The following is a 21,038-nucleotide window of genomic DNA, read 5'->3' on the forward strand; positions in this document are numbered from 1 at the left end:
CTTTGTCAAACCAATCCCCTGAGCCCTATACAAATCAGACACTGCCTCCTCCAGCCTCTGTATATATACCTGGCTGGTATACCTGCCAGATGGGGTTCCCTCTCTCGGCTTTGGAGCCCCCCTCCCTCTGTCTCTGTACAGGAGAGCCTCTTCCTTCTGCCTTCTCTTTTCTTTCTTGCCTATTAAACTTTCCGCTCCTTAAAACCACTCCACGTGTGTCAGTGTCGTTTTATCTAAACCAGCATGAGGACCAAGAACCTGGTGTTCCTCCACTCATCGGCGCTGTATCATCATCATGACAAAGTTCAAACATTTTAACAATGTGCATATTAATGACTGGTCACCTGCATAATTCCCCTAGAAATCTGCCTACTAATCTCACCACTCACAGAAGCAGTTGTGAAACTGTTGATGTGTGTAGTTATTTCTAAAAAGCCCCAAGACAGATATTAATTATAGTATAAGGGTGGGTGGATGCATATAATTTGGGATTTTAAACTCAGAGATACTTATCTAAAAACTCCATGACAACGAAACTTTGTCAGTGATGCTTTCACACATGCAAGGAAGATTCAACTACCTGGAGAATGGAGGGTGTAGTCACCTCAAAAATAAGCTGGGTTATGCTTTGATTGCAAAGGCCTGGGGCAAATGCTAAAAAAAAATTGTTCCTCTTCGGCTTTCTTTTCTTTGTTTTTAGTATTGTAAATGCTGAGCAGTCTCATTCACAGTAGTCAGAAAATTTGATCTTTGGCATTGAAATTGAAATAGCAGTTTCTCATCTTCAGGAAGCAAAGAATCTCATTTATCCAAGGGAGAGGCAGTCACTTTTCTGTGGACTGGTAAATCCCTTCCAAGTTTACCTGGGAAAGACCTCTTGGAAGTTGTACTTTTGTACTTTTGTAGCTAAAATTGTCAGTTTGAAAATATGATGTGACTTAGAAATCTTTTCCCCTGCTATTACAGTAGTGTCATTGACTCGTTTCTAAGAAACTATCATGAAACTCTTATCTGAGGAGCCATTACTTTTTATTACTAAGTTGGGCAGGTTTTAAAACTAGCGACATGGAGCGACAATGTCTGAAATGTAAGTCAGTCATCTTTATTGTTCCAAATAAGGGTTTAAAGTGTATAACTATTATAATATGTGATCTAACAAAATGGAAGGAGGGAAAGACAGAGAGAGAGAGAGAGAAAAGCTTTGTGGACCAAATTGTGAGCATTAAGCTAGATATAATAGAGCTGCTGATCAGATCTAGCTCTTCATATGAGATTTCCACAGGCATAAATACTAATTGGGATGGAGTCATCTACTAAATAATGAGTTCATGCTAAAGGAGTCATCCAGACCATCCTTCTTACAGACTTTAAAGACTGACAATTTCTAAAGTCCCTCAAATATGTTTTAATATTCATCTCTCGGCCGGGCACGGTGGTTCATGCCTGTAATCCCAGCACTTAGGGAGGCCGAGGCGGGTGGATCACCTGAGGTCAGGAGTTCGAGACCAGCCTGGCCAACATGGTAAAACCCCGTCTCTACTAAAAACACAAAAATTAGCCAGGCATGGTGGTGGGTGCCTGTAATTCCAGCTACTTGGGAGGCTGAGGCAGGAGCATCACTTGAATCCTGGAGGCAGAGGTTGCAGTGAGCCGGGATCATGCCATTCCATTCCAGCCTGGGCAACAAGACTGAAACTTGGTCTCAAAAAACAAAACAAAACAAATATTCATCTCTCCTCCTTGCTCTGCAAATTGCAGCTCTCTGAGGTTCTTCTCTACTTTGTAGACTAAATTAGCCACTTCCTTCTCTTTGTCTGCAGAATACCTTATAGATTCCTCTATTGTAATCATAGCTAATACATATAATGCTTATTCTATGCCTCTATGCCAGCCATTGTTCTAGGTTCTTTTTTTTTTTTTTTTTTTTTGAGATGGAGCTCGCTCTGCTGCCCAGGCTAGAGTGCAGTGGCACAGTCTCGACTCACTGCAACCTCTGCCTCCTGTGTTCAAACTATTCTCCTGCCTTAGCCTCTCGAGGAGCGGGGATTACAGGCATGTGCCACCACCCCCAGCTAGTTTTTGTATTTTTAGTAGAGATGGGGTTTCGCCATGTTGGCCTGACTGGTCTGGAACTCCTGACCTCAGGAGATCCACCCACCTTGGCCTCCTAAAGTGCTGGGATTACAGTCGTGAGCCACTGTGCCCGGCCCCTTCTAGGTTGTTTACGTAGATTAACTCATTTAAACTTCAAGTAATTCAGAGGAAGTTTCTGTTACTATCCTCATTGAGGCACACAGATTTTACATAACTTTTCAAAGGTTACCCATCCAGGCCAGGCACAGTGGCTCACTCCTGTAATCCCAATACTTTGGGAAGCCAAGATGGGAGGATTGCTTGAGCCCAGGAGTTCAAGACCAGCCTGGGCAACATAGTGATACCTACAAAAAATTTAAAAATTAGCCAGGCGTGGTGGTGCACACCTGTGGTCCCAGCTACTTGGAAGGCTGGGGTAGAGGATTACTTTAGCCCAGGAGGTCAAGGCTGCAGTGACCTGTGATTCTGCCACTGCATTCCAGCCTGGACAACAGAGTGAGACATTGTCTCATAAAGAATAAAGTATGGCCAGGCGCTGTGGCTCACACCTGTAATCTCAGCACTTTGGGAGGCTGAGGCAGGCAGATCACGAGGCCAGGAGTTCCAGACCAGCCTGGCCAACATGGTGAAACCCTGTTTCTACTAAAGATACAAAAAATTAGGCGGGTATGGTGGCACGGGGCCAAGTAGCTTCCCAGCTACTTGGGAAGCTGAGGCAGGAGAATCACTTGAACCTGGGAGGTGGAGTTTGCAGTGAGCTGAGATCACGCCATGGCACTCCAGCAATGGAGTCTCAGAAAAAGAAAAAAAAAGAATAAAGTGTGGCCGGGTGTGGTAGTTCATGTAATCCTAGCACTTTGGGAGGCTAAAGCAGGTAGATTGCTTGAGCCCAAGAATTCAAGACTAGCCTGGGCAACGTGGTGAAATCATCTCTCTACAAAAAAATATTTAAAAAAATGTGTCCGCCATGGTGGTGCATGCCTGTAGTCCCAGTTACTCAGGAGGCTAACGCGGGGAGGATCGCTTGAGCCCGGGAAGCACAGACACCGTCAAATTTAGCTGTAGGGGGTTGTATAACAACTTTAATGACACTAATTTTTTTTTTTTTTTTTTTTTTGATACGGAGTCTCACTCTGTCGCCCAGGCTGGAGGGCAGTGGCGCGATCTCGGCTCACTGCGAGCTCCGCCTCCCGGGTTCACGCCATTCTCCTGCCTCAGCCTCCCGAGTAGCTGGGACTACAGGCGCCTGCCACCACGACCGGCTAATTTTTTGTACTTTTTAGTAGAGACGGGGTTTCACAGTGTTAGCCAGGATGGTCTCGATCTCCTGACCTCGTGATCTGCCCACCTCATCCTCCCAAAGTGCTGGGATTACAAGCGTGAGCCACCTCGCCTGGCTGACAGTAATGTTAATAGGTTCTGATAACCCACTACCATCAAACCAGCTGTGTTCATGTTCTTAACCACTATGTGGTTAACTACTATGCTGTTACATTGAATTGTGAACCTTTGCATGTCTAGGTCCTTCTTAGGAACCAACTGTTCACTCCTTGAGGGTAGGAGTTCTAACTTACTCATCTTCATATCTTGAGTATAGTGCAGGAACTTAATAATTTTTGTTGAAATGAGTTACAAATCCTTTAAAGACTAGGATCTTTATTTTTTTAACTTTTACAGTGATACCGTGTACTTTGAATGCTCTGCACACTAGAAATAATAGATAAACAATAGATAAAGGAATGAATTTACCTCCTTATGAATAGGGTAAATCTTACCAAAGGGAAACTTAACAAATGCTGAAAAATATAAAATATAAAAGTGGGGGCTGGGCGCAGTGGCTCACAACTGTAATCCCAGCACTTTGGGAAGCCAAGGCGGGCGGATCACCTAAAGTCAGGAGTTCGAGACCAGCCTGACCACATGGTGAAACCCGGTCTCTACTAAAAATACAAAATTAGCCGGGTGTGGTGGCTCATGCCTGTAATCCCAACTCCTTGGGAGGCTGGGGCAGGAGAATCACTTGAACCCGGGAGGCAGAGGTTGCTGTGAGCCGAGATCGCACCATTGCACTCCAGCCTGGGCAACACGAGTGAAACTCCGTTTCAAAAAAAAAGTGGGAAACTATTAAAGGTTAAAAATGTGAGCAAATCTGACTCCCCTTCAAAAGTTTAACACCTCTTTCTTCTTTACACATTCTCCAATAATTCAGTTCTCTTAAAACAAGATTTCCATCATCTTATACACTGACTAAATTTTTCCTTTTGAGTTCTTAACTACCTATGTCTTAGATCAGAAATTCTGAGCCTTTTTTTTCCTCTTGGCACAGAGACTATTCCTCTAGTAGGACAAGCTGCAGGTGATACATAATTGTCATCCATAGGACTTACTAAAACTTTACCTTTTCCCTCCGTGACATTTTTTCATGTCACTCACTCCTTCCTAATATTCTCTCCTAGGTGAGCATCACTGACTCCCATTCCCAGGCTTAGGAATCACTATCTAATACTCCTTAACTTTTCTTTGTTTCTGGGTTTTATTCTGTGTGGAAGACATAGTTATCCATTTCCACTTTTCCATCTATTTCTTCACTAATGATCCTATATAGGATACACTCTGGTTTCTAACAATTCTTTTTTATATAATCCCCATTCTTTTCTGACATTCCAACAGATAAAATTCAGACTTACAAATATTATTTATTAATAATATAGATTTATTTAATCTACCTAACATAATTTATTCTGCATCATATTTTTGAGTATGACAGTTACTATATTTGCCATGCTAAGACTTGCTAGCTGCTATAAACAACCATCCCAAAATCACAATGACTTCACAAAACAAAATCACAGTCCAAAGTTGGTGAGACAGCTCTTTTCAGCAATTCTTTTCCAAGTGTTAACCAGAGAAGTTCCACTATTTCAGGATACTTTACTGAGAGACAGGGAGAGATTTGTTAAAGGATATAAAATTACAGCTAGATAGGAGGAATAACTTATAATAATCTATACTACTGTAGGATGACAGGAGTTAACAATAATATATAGTTTCAAATAGCTAGAAGGAAGATATTGAACATTCCCAACACAGAGAAATGATAAACATTTGAGCTGATAGATATGCGACTCTCCCTGATCTGATTATTACACATTATATGTATGGAAACATCACTGTGTGCATGAATATGTACAATAGTCATAAGACAGTAGAGTGAGTACATGAATGATTGTGAAGAACATTTAAAGAGCCAAGTTTGGAAGTGACACCAATGAGTTTCACTCACATTCTATTTCTCAGTCATATGATTGCAATCTAACTCCAAGAGAGGCTTTGAACTATAGCAGTTTCCATCTGCCCAAACAGTAGAAATAAGATTGGTGAGCATCTAGGCTGTCTCTGCCACAGTCCTCCTTTCTGGTCATGCATCATCCCTTTTATTTATCGTCCCACACATGAAACATATTCGCCCCATCACTGACCCAAAACTCTTAATCACTGACTGCATCAGCCCAAAATTTAGGCTCTTCAGTTGATATTCAGTCCTTTCCATCTAGATGTGATGCCCCAGGCTCCAGAGACCTATGAACTAAAAAGACAATAAATACAAATCTAATTACAACGGTGGAGAAGGGTTACAATTACCACAATAAACGCTTCCATTTAGAAGGGGAGAAAGAAACACAGCAACTGGTTTGGGGCAATTTTAAAATCCCATTGGGCAGACATTGCCTTGGGGACAGGAGAAATTCTTCATTAGGCACTGTTTATGTCTTCTGGACAGAGTTCTTTAATGCAATGTCCTCACCCTCTGGAAGGTATCCCCCTGTCTATTATTCTCCTTGACCGCATCTGCAGTGGGAACTGGGGCACATGACCTTTTTGGCAGCTATATGAATGTGAAAGCCTACTGCCTACTGCCTGCCACCTGCTTGAAGGTTTAGGACATGCAGGTTGTGTTAAATTCTGATATCCCACGTGTTTTTTTATTGCAATTTCGTGACTCCATTGGCAAAATCATTTATTCAAAATTTTATATTCTTCTATCTGTTTGTTTCCAATCAAATCCACGTGCCAGTAACTATACCAATAGTTTATTCCTAGAAATGATTGTCTAGTCTGATCTGTGTTGCTTCTTTGCCACTGTGGTTCCTCTTTTTACTTAATGGCAGGTATTTTCAGTCTATTTGGAGCAAACACTGTGTAAGGCATACCCTAATCTGATCTTTGCTGTGAGTCCCTTTATCCAACTATTAGTATCAAGTTGTACTGGACTTCTTTCATTCAAAGCCTTTTGTAAGTCCATTTCTTACTATTTAGGGTTTCAAAGTTAGGACTATTCAACTTGAAAAGCTCTGAATTTCTGTTCTCTCTCTACTTTCATTTCTGTTCATCAATTGGTCAGTCTTCTTCTGGGAACATCTCTTTTTTTACTACACTTTTCCAAATAAGCCAACAGTCCCAACAAACTCTGCCAATATTTGATTTTGCAAACTCTTCCTCTAAAATGACAAGCCCAGTAGGTACATTTTCTGCCTTGTAAGAAGGTAATAAATTTACCAAAAATTTTAACACCATATAACATAGATCTCTGGTATCTCCCTCCTCACTATCCAGCTAACAGCTGTCAATGTCACGTATTTTAAGTTTTTGTTATGACAGCACCTCAATTTTGTTACTAATTTCTGCATTAATTGGAGTAAAGATCGTTAGCTGCTATAAGAATAAACTCCAAATTGTAAGGGCTTAAGGCAACCAAAATTTGTCTCAGGTTTGTGATAAGGATCAGGTTGCTCTCTGGGGGACTCTACACCAAGTGATGATGCTGAGAATTAAAAGAGAAGTTGTGAAATGTAAGCTTTCTGTGTACTTAGAAAATTAACCCATCTCTGCCACACTGTGATAGGGAAGAAAGAGACCCAGGCATAGAATCGGAGTGACTATGTATGATTCCTGGCTCTTAGTTCTTACTAAACGTTAATCTTAGCCAAGTAAATTACTGTCTCTTAGTCTTTGCTTACTGATATATAAACAGTATTCATAAAACCTGTCTTGATAGGGTTATAGAGCTATGCAATTCAGTTTCATATTTTATTAGTCAAGTATATTAATGCAAGTAACAGAAGCCAATTCTAATTTAAGCAGAATTTATTAAAAAGATTTTATATATCTAAGATAATTGTCAAGAAGAATAAAGAAACAAGTTTTGAAAAAGGGAAGATCAACAATGAGCACTATGCACCAGCCAGATCCACAAGTAAAACCATAGATCCAGGGTCATAAGGGGACTGCTCCCACCATGGCTGAACACTGGATGCCACCACATGTACAGCCATCACCTCAGGCACCAGCCACCGTATGCCACCACTAGTTTCATTTCCACTACTGCCCTGGAACAGGTTGTTGCTATCTATACTGCTGTGCTGCCACTATCAGAATAGATTCTCCACCATTGCTACTCTTTTGCATCACCAGCTCCCAGTGAAAGTTCAACTGGGTACAGCTGATCAGGTGAGCCTAAGTCATGTTACTGTGCTGTAGTTGAAAAGAAAGATGGGATATAGAGCACATGGCCTTTGGAGCTTCTATTAAAGATACATATTGCAGAGAATGTCTCAAATATAGGAGGTGGGAAACAGCAACAAAAGACTGAAGTTTACTTTAGGCACTTATTGACCTATGTCTGGCAATTTCTGGGTTTAAGGGATAGAAGTCAGTGAAATAGTTTCTGCCTCTGAAAAGCTGCGTATGGAGGTAAGGTACAGTGATGCGCACGCCTAGTACCAGCTATTTAGGAGTCTGAGGCAAAAGGATCACTTGGGCCCAGGAGTTCAAGTCTAGGCTGGGCAACATAGCAAGACTCTGTATCTAAAAAATAAATAAATTAAATTAAATTAAATTAATAAAAATAAAGCTGTATATTAAAGCATTTTATAAATTAGAAAGATCTCAGAAATTTAAGAAACTATATCTTCTTGGCCTTTTGGCTAAGACCAAGTGTAGACATTAATAATATTGCTATTTTAATAATTTTTTTTTTTTTTTTTGGGGATGGAGTCTCGCTGTGTTGCCCAGGCTGGAGTGCGGTGGCGCGATCTCGGCTCACTGCAAGCTCCGCCTCCCAGGTTCACGCCATTCTCTTTCCTCAGCCTCCCGAGTAGCTGGGACTACAGGCGCCCGCCATCACGCCCGGCTAATTTTTTTTTGTATTTTTAGTAGAGACAGGGTTTCACCTTATTAGCCAGGATGGTCTCGATCTCCAGACCTCGTGATCCGCCCACCTCAGCCTCCCAAAGTGCTGGGATTACAGGCGTAAGCCACAGCGCTCGGCCTATTTTAATAATTTTTATATCAATAATATAATACTAAAAGATTCCTGAGATATGTTATTTTTATTCAGATTTATGTCAAGGTGTCCATCTAATTTCAACATTACTTTGCTATTCAAAAATGTAAGAACCTACATATTTTACCTTCTTATAGAGAATAATAAGAGAAATGTCCTTCTCCCTGAGCTAAATCAGTTATTAACACTCAGTGAATTGAGTGATTGATCTTTTGAAAGTGAGTACTATAGATTATTTTTAGTTGCCTTACTTATAAAATTGTGGCAATGACCTAGGGAGTCTGTGACTTAGCCTGATCCAAAGGGATGGATCAAAATCAAAGGTGGAACCAAGTCTCACAAATCCTACTTCTTTTGGGAACAAACGTGAGGAACCGGTGACAATAATCAGCAACCATCAGACAAATTCCAAAAATAAAAATAAAAATAAGCAGGACCTTATAATTCTGACACAATCAAATCCCAAGGGATTTGCTTATTCAACTGTCTTTGAATTACAAAATAATTATTTTGGAACTGCAAAATTATTTTGAAATGTGATATATTTAAAAATTCACGGCCAGGCACAGTGGCTCAAGCTGTAATCCCAGCACTTTGGGAGGCCAGGGCGGGCGGATCATTTGAGGTCAGGAGTTTGAGACCAGCCTGACCAACATGGTGAAACCCCATCTCTACTAAAAATACAAAAAAATTAGCCAGTCGTGGTGCCTCATGCCTGTAGTTCCAGCTACTGGGGAGGCTGAAGCAGGCGAATTGCTTGAACCCAGGAGGAGGAGATTGCAGTGAGCCGACGTGGCACCACTGCACTCCAGCCTGGGCAACAGAGCAAGAATCCGTCTCAAAAACAAAAACAAACAATAAAATAAAATTCACATGAAACAACCGGAAAAAAGAAATATTATGATTAAAATGAAGAGAAAAGCAGCAGGAGCATTCATTTACAGAGTGAATACAAACCATTTTGCTCTAATAACCAGTTTCCTTAGATAATCTTTCTGAATTTATTCCTTTTCAATTTACTTAGTCAAAGAAATAAGTAACCTAACTTTTTTCACTGGTTAGAAGGTGAAAGAAACAGACGACAGCTGAATTACAGTCATCACTGCGTGATTTCATAAGCTGTTACTTTCCCAAGTGGTAAAATCTATCCTTCCTTACCATAAAAAAAAGTACACATTTCTCCCTTTGAACTTTTTGAAGCACTTTATTCAGCAGCAAAAGACATTCTTTAGATCCCCTGAGATACAAATGTGATATTTTTTCCAAGATGAACATGCACTACACCATCAATTAATCAGTGATGTTAAAACACACTGAATACAATTAACTGTTTTACATGCCAGCATAATACCCTCTTAATAGTCACATTAAACATTAAGAGAATACTATTTCAGCCATTTCCTCTAATACGTTGTGCTATATACTCCTTTGCCTTCTTTTTCTTTTGTGATTATTCAAAGGAGGCAAGACAGTAAGAGTATGAAGCACAGGGTAAGTACAAGACAATTTTGCAAGGCACTGAACTCCTATAATAATCTTCATTCAAGATCATTAATATAGTAGTTTAAAAAAGATAAAATGATAGCTTCAATCTAAATAAGTTCTAAGGATAACACATCAAGATCCATAGATGCAATTTAATCCTCACATTATACATTATACTGATTAACAAGGTAATTGCAAAATAAATTCCATGGTGGAAAAATATCAAAATATCAACAATATGTATCATGTGGAAAGGTGAGGTTTTTGATGATCATAGTACATTCTTTTTTCTTTTGAAATATATTTTCTACATTTATGTATACTAATACTAATAGATATGTCAATTCGAACTTTGTAGCTTATCTCATTATTATAATTTACCTAAACAAAACTAGAATTAAAATATAACTACTGTGGTATTTATCTTCCTCTAAGCTTAGAAAAGATATAATAGCAGGAGATCATCGAAAGTGTGAGAATTCAGTGTGCACAGGCTTAGACGGCGTTGACTTCCATATGCTCCCTTAAAGTTCCCTATTCCTCATATTTCAGATTCTACTACATATAGTTATTTTTAGACTATCAAGTCACAAAATTGAATTAATCACACCCTTCATTTCATTGCACATTTTCAGCATCTGTGCAATACCCCTTTTTAAATTTTACCTTTCTACTTTTTACTACCTTTTTCCCATGCATCCACCATTCTCACCTCACCCCACCCTTACATATTTAATTTATACCCTACCAGTATATCATTGCTATATTCATTTAGATATATGTGTATCTTTAAAGATGAATTTGGTGTTTCTGGGCGTATGCATGTAATATCCTTGAAAGTTATTCTTTTATAAATCTCATATTGTTTATTCCCCAATTTGTCATGATATTTTAAGAGCCATCCAGATAAATATTAATCTAGAACATTATTTCTGAGTGCTGAATATAACTTTATTATGTGTCTATCCCTTATTTTATTTCCCATTCCTCTGTCAATGGACATCTAGACTTTCTCCATTCTTACTACCACAAACATTGCTGTGAAAAATATTCCTAGGGACATGTGCAAGAGACCTAGAAGTGTAATTGCTACATCATCGAGAAAGTATAAAGATAGTCAATTTACCAAGTACTTTCAGGTTGCTCCCTGGAATGGTTGCAACAGCTTGCTTTCCCTTAAGTTGAATGGGAGGTTTCTTATTTCCCAACATCCTCACCACTGCATGATATTCTCAGACTTTCCAATTGTTTTAATTTGCAGTTCTCTGATTACAGAGTAAGGGTAAGTCACTCTTCATTTGCTTGTGAACCATTTGGGATTCCCAGTTTATTTGTGTATTTTCTGTTTCAATAATAGAATGCAAACTTCATAGGTGCTGTTGTTTATTTGCATCTCCATTCCTTTCCTGATTAGTTTTAACATAAATTTGTCTAGTCAATCTTTTAAAAGAAAAGCCACTTTTGGGTTTTTATAGTTCATAGTTATATGTTTAGAATACGTTGAATGAATGATGAATAAGTAAAAAAGGAATGTCATTTGCTGTGTAACAAACAACTGCACAACTCAATGACTTATAACAACAAACTTTTTATCCTCACTCACCAAGTGCCCACCTACCTGTGGGTAGTTGTGTCTCTGAAGAGGCATATTGGGCGTGGCTCCAGCCTGTAATTTGATTGAGGTCTGCAATGAGAGGAAACTATTGTTTAGATTTTTTAAAACTTAGATTTATAGTTTATGTGTTCCAAATTCCTTTTCTTTAAAATATAGGGAAAAAAATGATACCGAATATTTATGACCCAGTAAGCCTAGGAAAACATCTTGCAAGCTGAGTTGTCATGAAAATATCTTGAGTAAGATTATATTTGATTATTCTCTCTGCTTTAGTACAACTTAATATATTTTACTTATATTTTCTGACTTTCATTGTAAAGATGTTAAGCCTCTCCAATATGGCAAATTATTTTACTACAGAGACTGTCTTAACATAACATCTGCCCAAGGTTTATTTAAAAAAAAAAAAAGAGCATGTTTCAGAAAATTGCATGAAGTCATCAAACATGTCTTATGTCTTATAGCAGAGTTGCTATTCAGTCAGTATACATCACCATACAAGTTGTTAAAATATTGAAACAATCCTATATACATGGTAAATAGAAGCCACTTTGAGCCCCTGCCCCATGCCTCTGCCCCAGCCCACCAGAGGTGTACTCATAATCCGGACATGAAGGGCACAGCATCCAGGAAGCTGCTCTAGCAGTTTGGCTGGTGTCTGTTCTGATTGGTCAGTGCCCTATGTTGTACTAATTGTTATATATTTTAAATATCACGTCTGAAGATAGGAAATAGCGCATATTCTCATGTACAATTTGTAAATAAACTCATGGGATTTTGTCGGGGGTGGGGGTTGGGCTTTGTTCCTCCAACAAATACGCGCATATACATACGACATGCATGACACCTATGTATACGCTCCAAAATCTCTTGGATAAAGAAAGCAATACAGTGTGTCTCTCTTCCTGAAGCTTTTTATATTAAAGATGCCTCTGGCAGTTTTTTATCTAAACACGTTACAAAGCTTCACTTGTTCCACACTTTTCACATCTCTTGGTTAACTTCTGGATTGATTCCTTGTCTTACTTGAGCACATCCTCCCAAAGTGTTTTCAAACAGAATTTTTGTCAGCCTTCTGAGGCCTTGTGTACCTTACAATAACTTATTTCAGCCTTACATTGAATTAATTGGATATAGCATCCTAGCTTCAAATTTCTCTTATTTCAACAATTTCTCTGTCCTCTTTCTTTCAAATACACTCAGCCCTATGTATCTTCAGGTTCTGCATTTACAGATTCAAACAACCTGGGACCGAAAATATTCAAGAAAAAACCAAATTAACAATTAAAAAAATACAAATAAAAACCAAAACAGCATAACAACTGTTTACATAGCATTCCTATTGTATTAGGTATCGTATGTAATATAGAGATAATTGAATGTATACAGGAGGATGTATGTAGATTATGAGCAAACAGGCCATTTTATATAAGGGAATTGAGCATTCCTGGATTTTACTATGAAGGCAGTGGGTCCTTGAACCAATCCTTGAAGATACTGAAGAAAGACTGTACTAATATCACTCTTTCGTCCTGCAAAATTCTGTCACTGTATCTTACCTTTTCTCTCAGTTTTTTAGCACTGCTTTGTCCTTCCTGAGTCCTTCTAGAAGAGTTGATTGACCTGATCTTTCAGCTCACTAATTTGTATTTCAAGTGTGTTCACTCTGAAAAGCAGTATCTAAAAAACATCTATAAGGTTTATCTAATACCATACTTACTGAGTTATTTCAGTTATTAGGTTTTTCATACTGAATATCTCCAGTTGGTCCTTCATAACTGATTTTTCTGATTCATGTTTCTAATTTCCTCCTTTGGGTCTCTAAAAATATTTATAGTCCTTTTTAAAAAATTATTACACTTTTGAACATTTTTTTCTATCTGATCCATTCATTTGGCTTCCTCTTTTATTTTTATTTTTTTAGCTTCCTCTTTTAAAGATATCTGTTTGCCTACCTTCTTTTCATAGTACATACATTCTTCACATTTTGTGATTTTGTTATTTTTTTCCTGTGAATATACAGTCCCTTATGGTCTTGGATAATATTCAGATGATTTAATAACAAGGACAGCATGGACACCAACTAATCCTAACAGAATGCTGAACATATTAGAACAGATAGATGCTCACTGTTAACTACCTGATATAGGCTCAATGACTGTCGTCCTAACTTGAGACTATCAGCTAATCATACTAATTAAGTGTACTATTATACCCTGATTAGTATCCTCAGATTACAAAGTTATTGTACCAAAAATCTCCTCCTAAAGACCCAATTCTGATGTCGATTTGATCTAAACTGGTTGACAACATAATTTCTAAATCTTTTCCCTGCAATGATTAAAGTATAATCCAACAGCTTCTTAAGATTTAAAGATAAGATTTTTAAGATCATAAAAGGTTTAACATAAGAAAGACTGTACTAATATCACTCTTTCATCCTGCAAAATTCTGTCACTATGTCTTAACTTTTCTCTCAGGTTTTTAGCACTGTTTGTCACTTCCTAAGTCCTTCCAGGTAAGGACTAAGATAAAATAATTCCAAGAAAAGACCTCATGCTAGGAGTAGTCTGTTTACCATCCAGCAAGAGTATTCTTTTTATTTCCAAATTAGATAACCTGCTACAATCATGAATTATTTTACATAGTTTATTTATATTAAAGTTTAATAAAACAGTGGTAAAGTTTATCTGGTACTTTAATACTATTCTCTTTTTTTTTTCCAAGTCAAAGCTGTTTTATTATCATTCACATTATTTCATAGAAAAAGGAATGTAGCAAACGTCAGAGTCAGGGTTGTACATAAAAAATCCAAGTTTGTAGAGGTCGCGTTATTTACATCTGGGAGCAGGGCTGTCCCAGCATCAGGCACAGCAGTTGCACTTGTCCGACGCCCCTTTGCAGATGCAGCCCTGGGCACACTTGGCACAGCCCACAGGACAGCAGGAGCAGCAGCTTTTCTTGCAGGAGGTGCATTTGCACTCTTTGCACTTGCAGGAGCCGGCGCAGGTGCAGGAGTCACCGGCGGCACAGAAGCAGTTGGGATCCATGGCGAGCTGAAGAGGCGGCTGGAGTCGGGACAGGTTGTACACGGGCTCGCTGGGACTTGGAGGAGGCGTGGTCAATACTGTTGTCTTTTTAAACTTTTGTTCAACATTTCAGTATCAGACTATTTCTTCTTTGGCACTTGCTTTCAATTCGCCTATCTTGCCACTAGATGGAGAGCGATGCCACTAGGTGGAGGGTGATGCCTACCACTAGATGGTACTTAAATTTACCTTCTTGCATTCAACAGCCTAAAAGATAGCTATTTAAGTTTAATGTGTATATACAGGGTCTTGTCTTAATATGGTGAAAAATTAATGTTCCAGTTTCAAAAGCGAACTTATAACATCTTTTTTCCTCTAGGTCATTGAAACAAGAATTCTCTCTCTCTCTCTCTGTCTTTCTCTTTCTATCTTTAAATTGTTTTTACAGACGGGGTCTCCTTCTGTCACTCAGGCTATAGTGCAGTGGCATGATCATAGCTCACTGTAGCCTTGAACTCCTCGGTTCCCACCTCAGCCTCCCCAGTAGCTGGGATTACAGACTTAAGCCATCATGCTGACGAGCCTTCTTTAATACCTATGCTAAAACTCCATGTACTTATTTGGGAAGAAAAGGGAAGATGGTTAGCCCCATGAATAGTGACAATAATAATAATAAAGTTATCACCATTTCAGGATGGTGCTGTACATGCCACCTGCTGGAGAAAAAAGATGTGGGAGGTGTTACACTGACAGCCTGAGGGTTCCCCAGGAATTCATTTAGCCTCATTAATTCAGGGAAGGGTAGTTATTCCACCAGCAAATTCCAGCAAGCGAAATGGCAGCTTTGGACATTTGGGCCTCTCTAGTTTCTTTGAGCTATACAGTGCTTCCTTATAGAATTTATTTCCTTCCATGGATCTTACTGTGAGTAGCCAGATATCTAAATCCTGGGCTCATGCACAAGTAACCCCCAGACCTCATAAAATTATACTGCTGTATATTCGTACACTTACATTTCAAGTCTAGCATTTGCATCTAAATTCATTTGGCTGCATCATAATCAAGTCACATAATCTTGCTTTCATTTTAAGTCTTACAGGCTTCAACTAAGTTTAATTTTGAAAACAAGGCAGGGTGCGATGGCTTACGCCTGTAATCCCGGCACTTTGGGAGGCCAAGGCGGGTGGATCACTTGAGGTCAGTAGTTTGAGACCAGCTTGGCCAACATGGAGAAACCCCGTCTCTACTAAAAACATGAAAAATTAGCCAGGCGCGGTGGCTCACACCTGTAATCCCAGCACTCTGGGAGTCTGAGGGGGGCAGATCACTTGAGGTCAGGAGTTCGAGAATAGCCTGGCCAACATGGTGAAACCCTGTCTCTAATTTAAAGAAAATACAAAAATTAGCCAGGCGTGGTGATGCATGCCTGTAATCCCAGCTCCTTGGGAAGCCGAGGCAGGAGAATCGCTTCAGCCGGGGAGGCGGATGTTGCAGTGAGCCGAGATCAGGCCACTGCGCTCCAGCCTGGGAGACAGATCGAGACTCCATCTCAAAAAAAAAAAAAAAAAAAAAAAAAATTGAAAACTGTAAAAGGAACATTTTTTTTACTATATACTTGAAAGATCAAAAAAGAAGTGTCTATCTACCAATACAGAGCTACAGTAAGAGGTCACTAGACATTAAGTTATTTATTTCACTGGTAATAATTTTACATGGTTGAACGATCATGTTAAGTTTCTCACCATTCGAGATGCGAGATGATTCATAAATACATTGCTGGGAAATACTGGGGAAACAGATCGTCTAAAGACTTAATTGCGGCCGTGCGTGAGGGCTAACCCCTATAATCCCAGCAATTTGGGAGGCCGAGGCCAGAGAATCACCTGAGGTCGGGAGTTCGAGACCAGCCTGGCCAATAGGACAAAAACCCCATCTCTACTAAAAATACAAAAATTAGCCTAGTGTGGTGGCGTATGCCTCAAATCCCAGCTACTCTGGAGGCTGAGGCACGAGAATCTCTTGAACCCGGGAGGCGGAGGTTGCTGGTGAGCAGAGATTGGCCACTGCACTCCAGCCTGGGTGATAGAGTGAGACTCCATCTCAAAAAAAAAAAAAAAAAAAAATCTAATCGTAATTCACTTGTGGTGAGAATTAAAATCTTCAAACTAGCCAAAGAAATTCATAGTTTTTAAATAATATGTCACTTTCCTTTTCAAAAGCATTGACAAATGTATTAATCATGACTGACAATATGGAACAAGGATTGCTGGAAGGAGTATAAACTGGCATAACTTTTCAAGAGAGCAATTTTGCAATCATTATCAAAAATTTGAAAAGTATTCATATTGTTTAGGGAATTTATTTTATTTATTTATTACAGAGAAAATTACGTAACAACCAAAAAATTTAAAACTCAAGGGATGGTTAAACAAATCCTGATACATAGTTCTATTTCCATTACAATCAACATCGAATAAGCTTTCCGTGCCTTAGAGGTTAGAAGGTAAAAACTACGTTTCCCAGATATCTTCGCAGGGAGGGCTGCGGAAGGGTTTGGGTTCCGCCAATCAGATGCACCGTGTGCAGCGGCAGGGCGGCTGCGGTCCTTTTGGATGCTGCCAAGCCAGGCCGAGACTGCTTTGTTCTGCCAATGGCAGCCTCGGGCTTCTAGCGCTTCCACCTGACACTGCTGCCTTTGGATCGCAGGACTACCCATGCCATTTCTGGAGAATGGAAGTTGTTCCTAAACGCTCACACAGCGCCTGCCCCTACAATTCCAAACAGTTTGTAAGCCATCTAATGGTTTGCAGCCAGTGATAAATTCCTTTCTGCCTATTTATTCTGGAAGAGCAGTCTGCAACTGAACCATATCAAATACAGTATCGATATGGTAGAATATGGCACATCAATTTAAAAATCAAGGTTGTTAACTAATATTTAATGGCACAGGGGTAAATTCTGTAACTTTTTTATGGACACAATTTATTTTCCACTGATTTATAACTAGATCACTACTCATGCCAAAAACTATTTTCGTAACGGGCCTGTGTAGTCTTTCAGAGCGAACAATTAAACACATGTGAGGAGTTTCGCTTCGTTGTAGGGAAAATTAAAAATGATTTTTAAACAAAATACCAAAAGGATTTCCCTCCTTGACTCGGCCGCGATTCTGTGGCTGTACTACCCAATTTATCTCAAAAGGTTTAATTTTTAGGCTTAATCCGTGTATCAACCAAAGTAGCCTGTGTTAGAAATTCAAGCAAATTTGGCTCAAACTTATTTTACAAAATAGTGGAATTCCTGCACTCCTCTGGTTTCAGTAGTGCAACCAGTTCTTGGGAAAGAGAAGGAAGGTGAGAGGGTGGCTTAGATATTTTTTCCTAACAATTGAGTGATTTTTTGCTTGCTGTCCCCATTTTTCTTTTACAAAAGGGGAAGGGAACACTGCCTCTTACCCCTCTGATGCGAATTAGACCACTTCCCTTAGCAGGTGGAAGCAGCACAGTCAATTTTGGTTTTAAATGATTTTTTTCTGCCTGCATTTCACAAGTCTACCGAGTCATTACATTATCCTTTGAAAACACTTTGTAATCAGAGAACACATCAACATGTTCTGCATATGTTTGGGATAAAGAATATGCAATGTAGAAAAAAGGTAAGGTTAGTCATTCAGAGGAAGGACTATAAAACATTTTCTGAAAATGCCCTTTTTTGTATTTTTTCTTAACATTTTAGAATATAATTTTAGAAAGGAGCATGCTTTGGACAGACTAGAATTTAGAGCTCATTGTGTGACTTACCTTTGTTGTCCTATTAAATCTTCCCAGGATGCCACTACACCCACTTCAGACCCATGAGCCTCAAAGTGTCTAGGAGGCGGTTTGATATGCAGACTAAAGTGAGATTTAAGATCACATAGCTCTTGGTTCAAGTTTGAGTTCCTTTATTACTTTAGTTAACCTAAGTGTCTTTTTTTCTTTCTTATTATGTTGACACTTCAGAGAATAAATTTCATTTTTAAAGATGTTTTATAATGGCATCTTTTAAAATGAGATTATAGGCCAGGCGCAGTGGCTCACGCCTGTAATCCCAGCACTCTGGGAGGTCAAGGTGGGCTGATCACCTGAGTTTAGGAGTTCAAGGCCAACCTGGCCAACATGGTGAAACCCCATCTCTACTAAAAAATATTTTAAAAATTAGCGTGGTGTGGTGGTGCACACCTGTAGTCCCAGGGAGTGCTGAGGCAGGAGAGTCGCTTGAACCTGGGAAGTGAAGGTTGCAGTGAGCCAAGATTATGCCACTGCACTCCAGCCTGGGCAACAGAGCGAGACTCCATCTCAAAAAAATGTATAAATAAATAAATAGGAATTATAATAGCAATTTACTTATAGGGCTATTATAGATTAAATGAGCTAATGCATGCATTTAAATTTTAGCATGGAAGGGTCTAAAGCCCTAAGTGTATGTAAATAGTGAAGAAATTGACCCAAACTGAACTTTTTATCTTCCCTCCGATACTGAGTATTCTGTATTCCTTATCTGTGATTATGATGAGGACACCTTTTAGATCAGCAGTCCCCAGCCTTTTTGGCACCAGGGACCAGTTTAATGGAAAACAATTTTTCCATGGACAAGAGAGACGAATGGTTTCCGGATGAAACTATTCCACCTCAGATCATCAGGCATTAGTTAGATTCTCATCAGGAGCTTACAATGTAGCTCCTTCACATGCACGATTTGCAATGGGGTTCACAATCCTATGAGAATCTAATGCCACCACTAATCCAACAGGAGGTGGTGCTCAGGTGGTAATGCTCACTTGCTTGCCTGCTGGTCACCTCCTACTATGCAACCCAGTTCCTAAAGACCATGGACCAGAATATCTGCGTCATGGGGGTTGGGGACCCCTGTTTTAGATGCTTTTTTTTTTTTTTTTTTTTTTGAGACAGAGTCTCACTCTGTCGTCCAGGCTGGAGTGCAGTGGCACGATCTCAGCTCACTGCAACCTCCACGTCCAGGGTTCAAGGAGTTCCCTGCCTCAGCCTCCCTAGTAGCTGGGATTATAGGCTCCCATCACCATGCCCAGATAATTTTTGTATTTTTAGTAGAGACGTGGTTTCACTGTATTGTTCAGGCTGGTCTTGAACTCCGGACCTCGTGATCCACCTGCCTCGGCCTCCCAAAGTGCTGGGATTACAGGCGTGAGCCACTGCACCTGGCCTTAGATGCTTCTTGAGAACATTTGTTATTTACTTCTCCGAGCTGGGTATAATTTTGATTCTTTTAAATTAAGCCATGAGAAGAAAATGTCAGAATAGCAATAATATTACCTACTACTCAGGGATTTAATAATATTTAGAAAATGTAAACTAAAATGGTTGTTACTAACAGCAATTTCCGCCTCAGAAGACATAATACAAGCAGTCAGAACACTTCTCTCTTTTGAAGCAATCATCTAGTCATATTCCAAGACCTGACCACTTATTGTGGGCAAAACTTTGTGTCTTCTCTCTTCTCTCTAAAAAATAGAGCCACAGTAAAACTACTGCCAATAATGATAACAATGTTATTATATTAATTTATATGTTATGTTATTATTATTGTAGCTACTTTTTTGTACTTACTGCTATAGCCAGATAACACCCATGCTTTACCTGCTAAATCTGCACAGTGACTCTCTGAGGTAGATATTTTGATTCCCATGTACTGTCACAGAGGAGGACACAGAGTACAAAGAGGTTAACTTGATTAATACAATCAACTGAATAGCTCCTAATTGGCAGAGTCTGGATTCGAACAGAGAGCCCCGATTCTGGAGTTCTTAAAGAGATATAGATAAAATCTTGAAGAGTTCAGCTGCCCATCAACCTAATCTAATCACTAAGTGTTTTATTAATTTCAAACAGGTGAATAGAGTCCCTTGAATTGCTTATCACTTGTTTGTTGTTGTCTTTTTTTTTTTTTTTAAGATGGAATCTCCATCTGTTACCCAGGCTGGAGTGCAGTGGTGCGATCTCGGCTCACTGCAAACTATGCCTCCTGGGTTCAAGCCATTCTCCTGCCTTACCCTACTGAGTAGCTGGGATTATAGGTGTCTGCCACCATGCCTGACTAATTTTTGTATTTTTAGTAGAGACAGGGTTACACCATGTTGGCCAGGCTGGTCTCGAACTCCTGACCTCAGATAATCCATTCTCCTTGGCTTCCCAAAGTGCTGGGATTACACGCGTGAGCCACTGAACCCGCCCATTGTTGTTGTCTTTTTTTTTTTTTTTTTTTTTTTTTGAGACGGAGTTTCTCTCTTGTTGCCCAGGCTGGAGTGCAGTGGTGCCATCTTCGCTCACTGCAACCTCCACCTCCTGGGTTCAAGCGATTCTCCTGTCTCACCTGGGACTACAGGCACGCACCACCATGTCTGGCTAATTTTGTATTTTTTAGTAAAGATGGGGTTTCTCCATGTTGGTCAGGCTGG

The 21,038-nt window shown here is 39.5% G+C and overlaps 1 protein-coding gene and 2 pseudogenes across 1 annotated transcript; 2 read left to right on the forward strand and 1 right to left on the reverse strand.

Annotated features, from left to right (window-relative positions):
• The window catches only part of LOC741816 (UDP-glucuronosyltransferase 2B15-like), a 230,244-nt pseudogene that overhangs the window by 121,931 nt on the left and 87,275 nt on the right, over positions 1 to 21,038 (forward strand).
• On the forward strand, positions 8,059 to 8,215 carry LOC112209161 (U2 spliceosomal RNA; annotated as a pseudogene).
• Positions 14,327 to 14,626, reverse strand: LOC100614151 (metallothionein-2-like). Its single transcript, XM_054683054.2, has one exon. The coding sequence runs from the start codon at positions 14,585 to 14,587 to the stop codon at positions 14,402 to 14,404; it is 186 nt and encodes a 61-aa protein (XP_054539029.1). The 5' UTR covers positions 14,588 to 14,626; the 3' UTR covers positions 14,327 to 14,401.

The sequence above is a fragment of the Pan troglodytes genome, chromosome 3 (assembly GCF_028858775.2).
Source record: "Pan troglodytes isolate AG18354 chromosome 3, NHGRI_mPanTro3-v2.0_pri, whole genome shotgun sequence".
Taxonomy (NCBI): Eukaryota; Metazoa; Chordata; class Mammalia; order Primates; family Hominidae; genus Pan; species Pan troglodytes.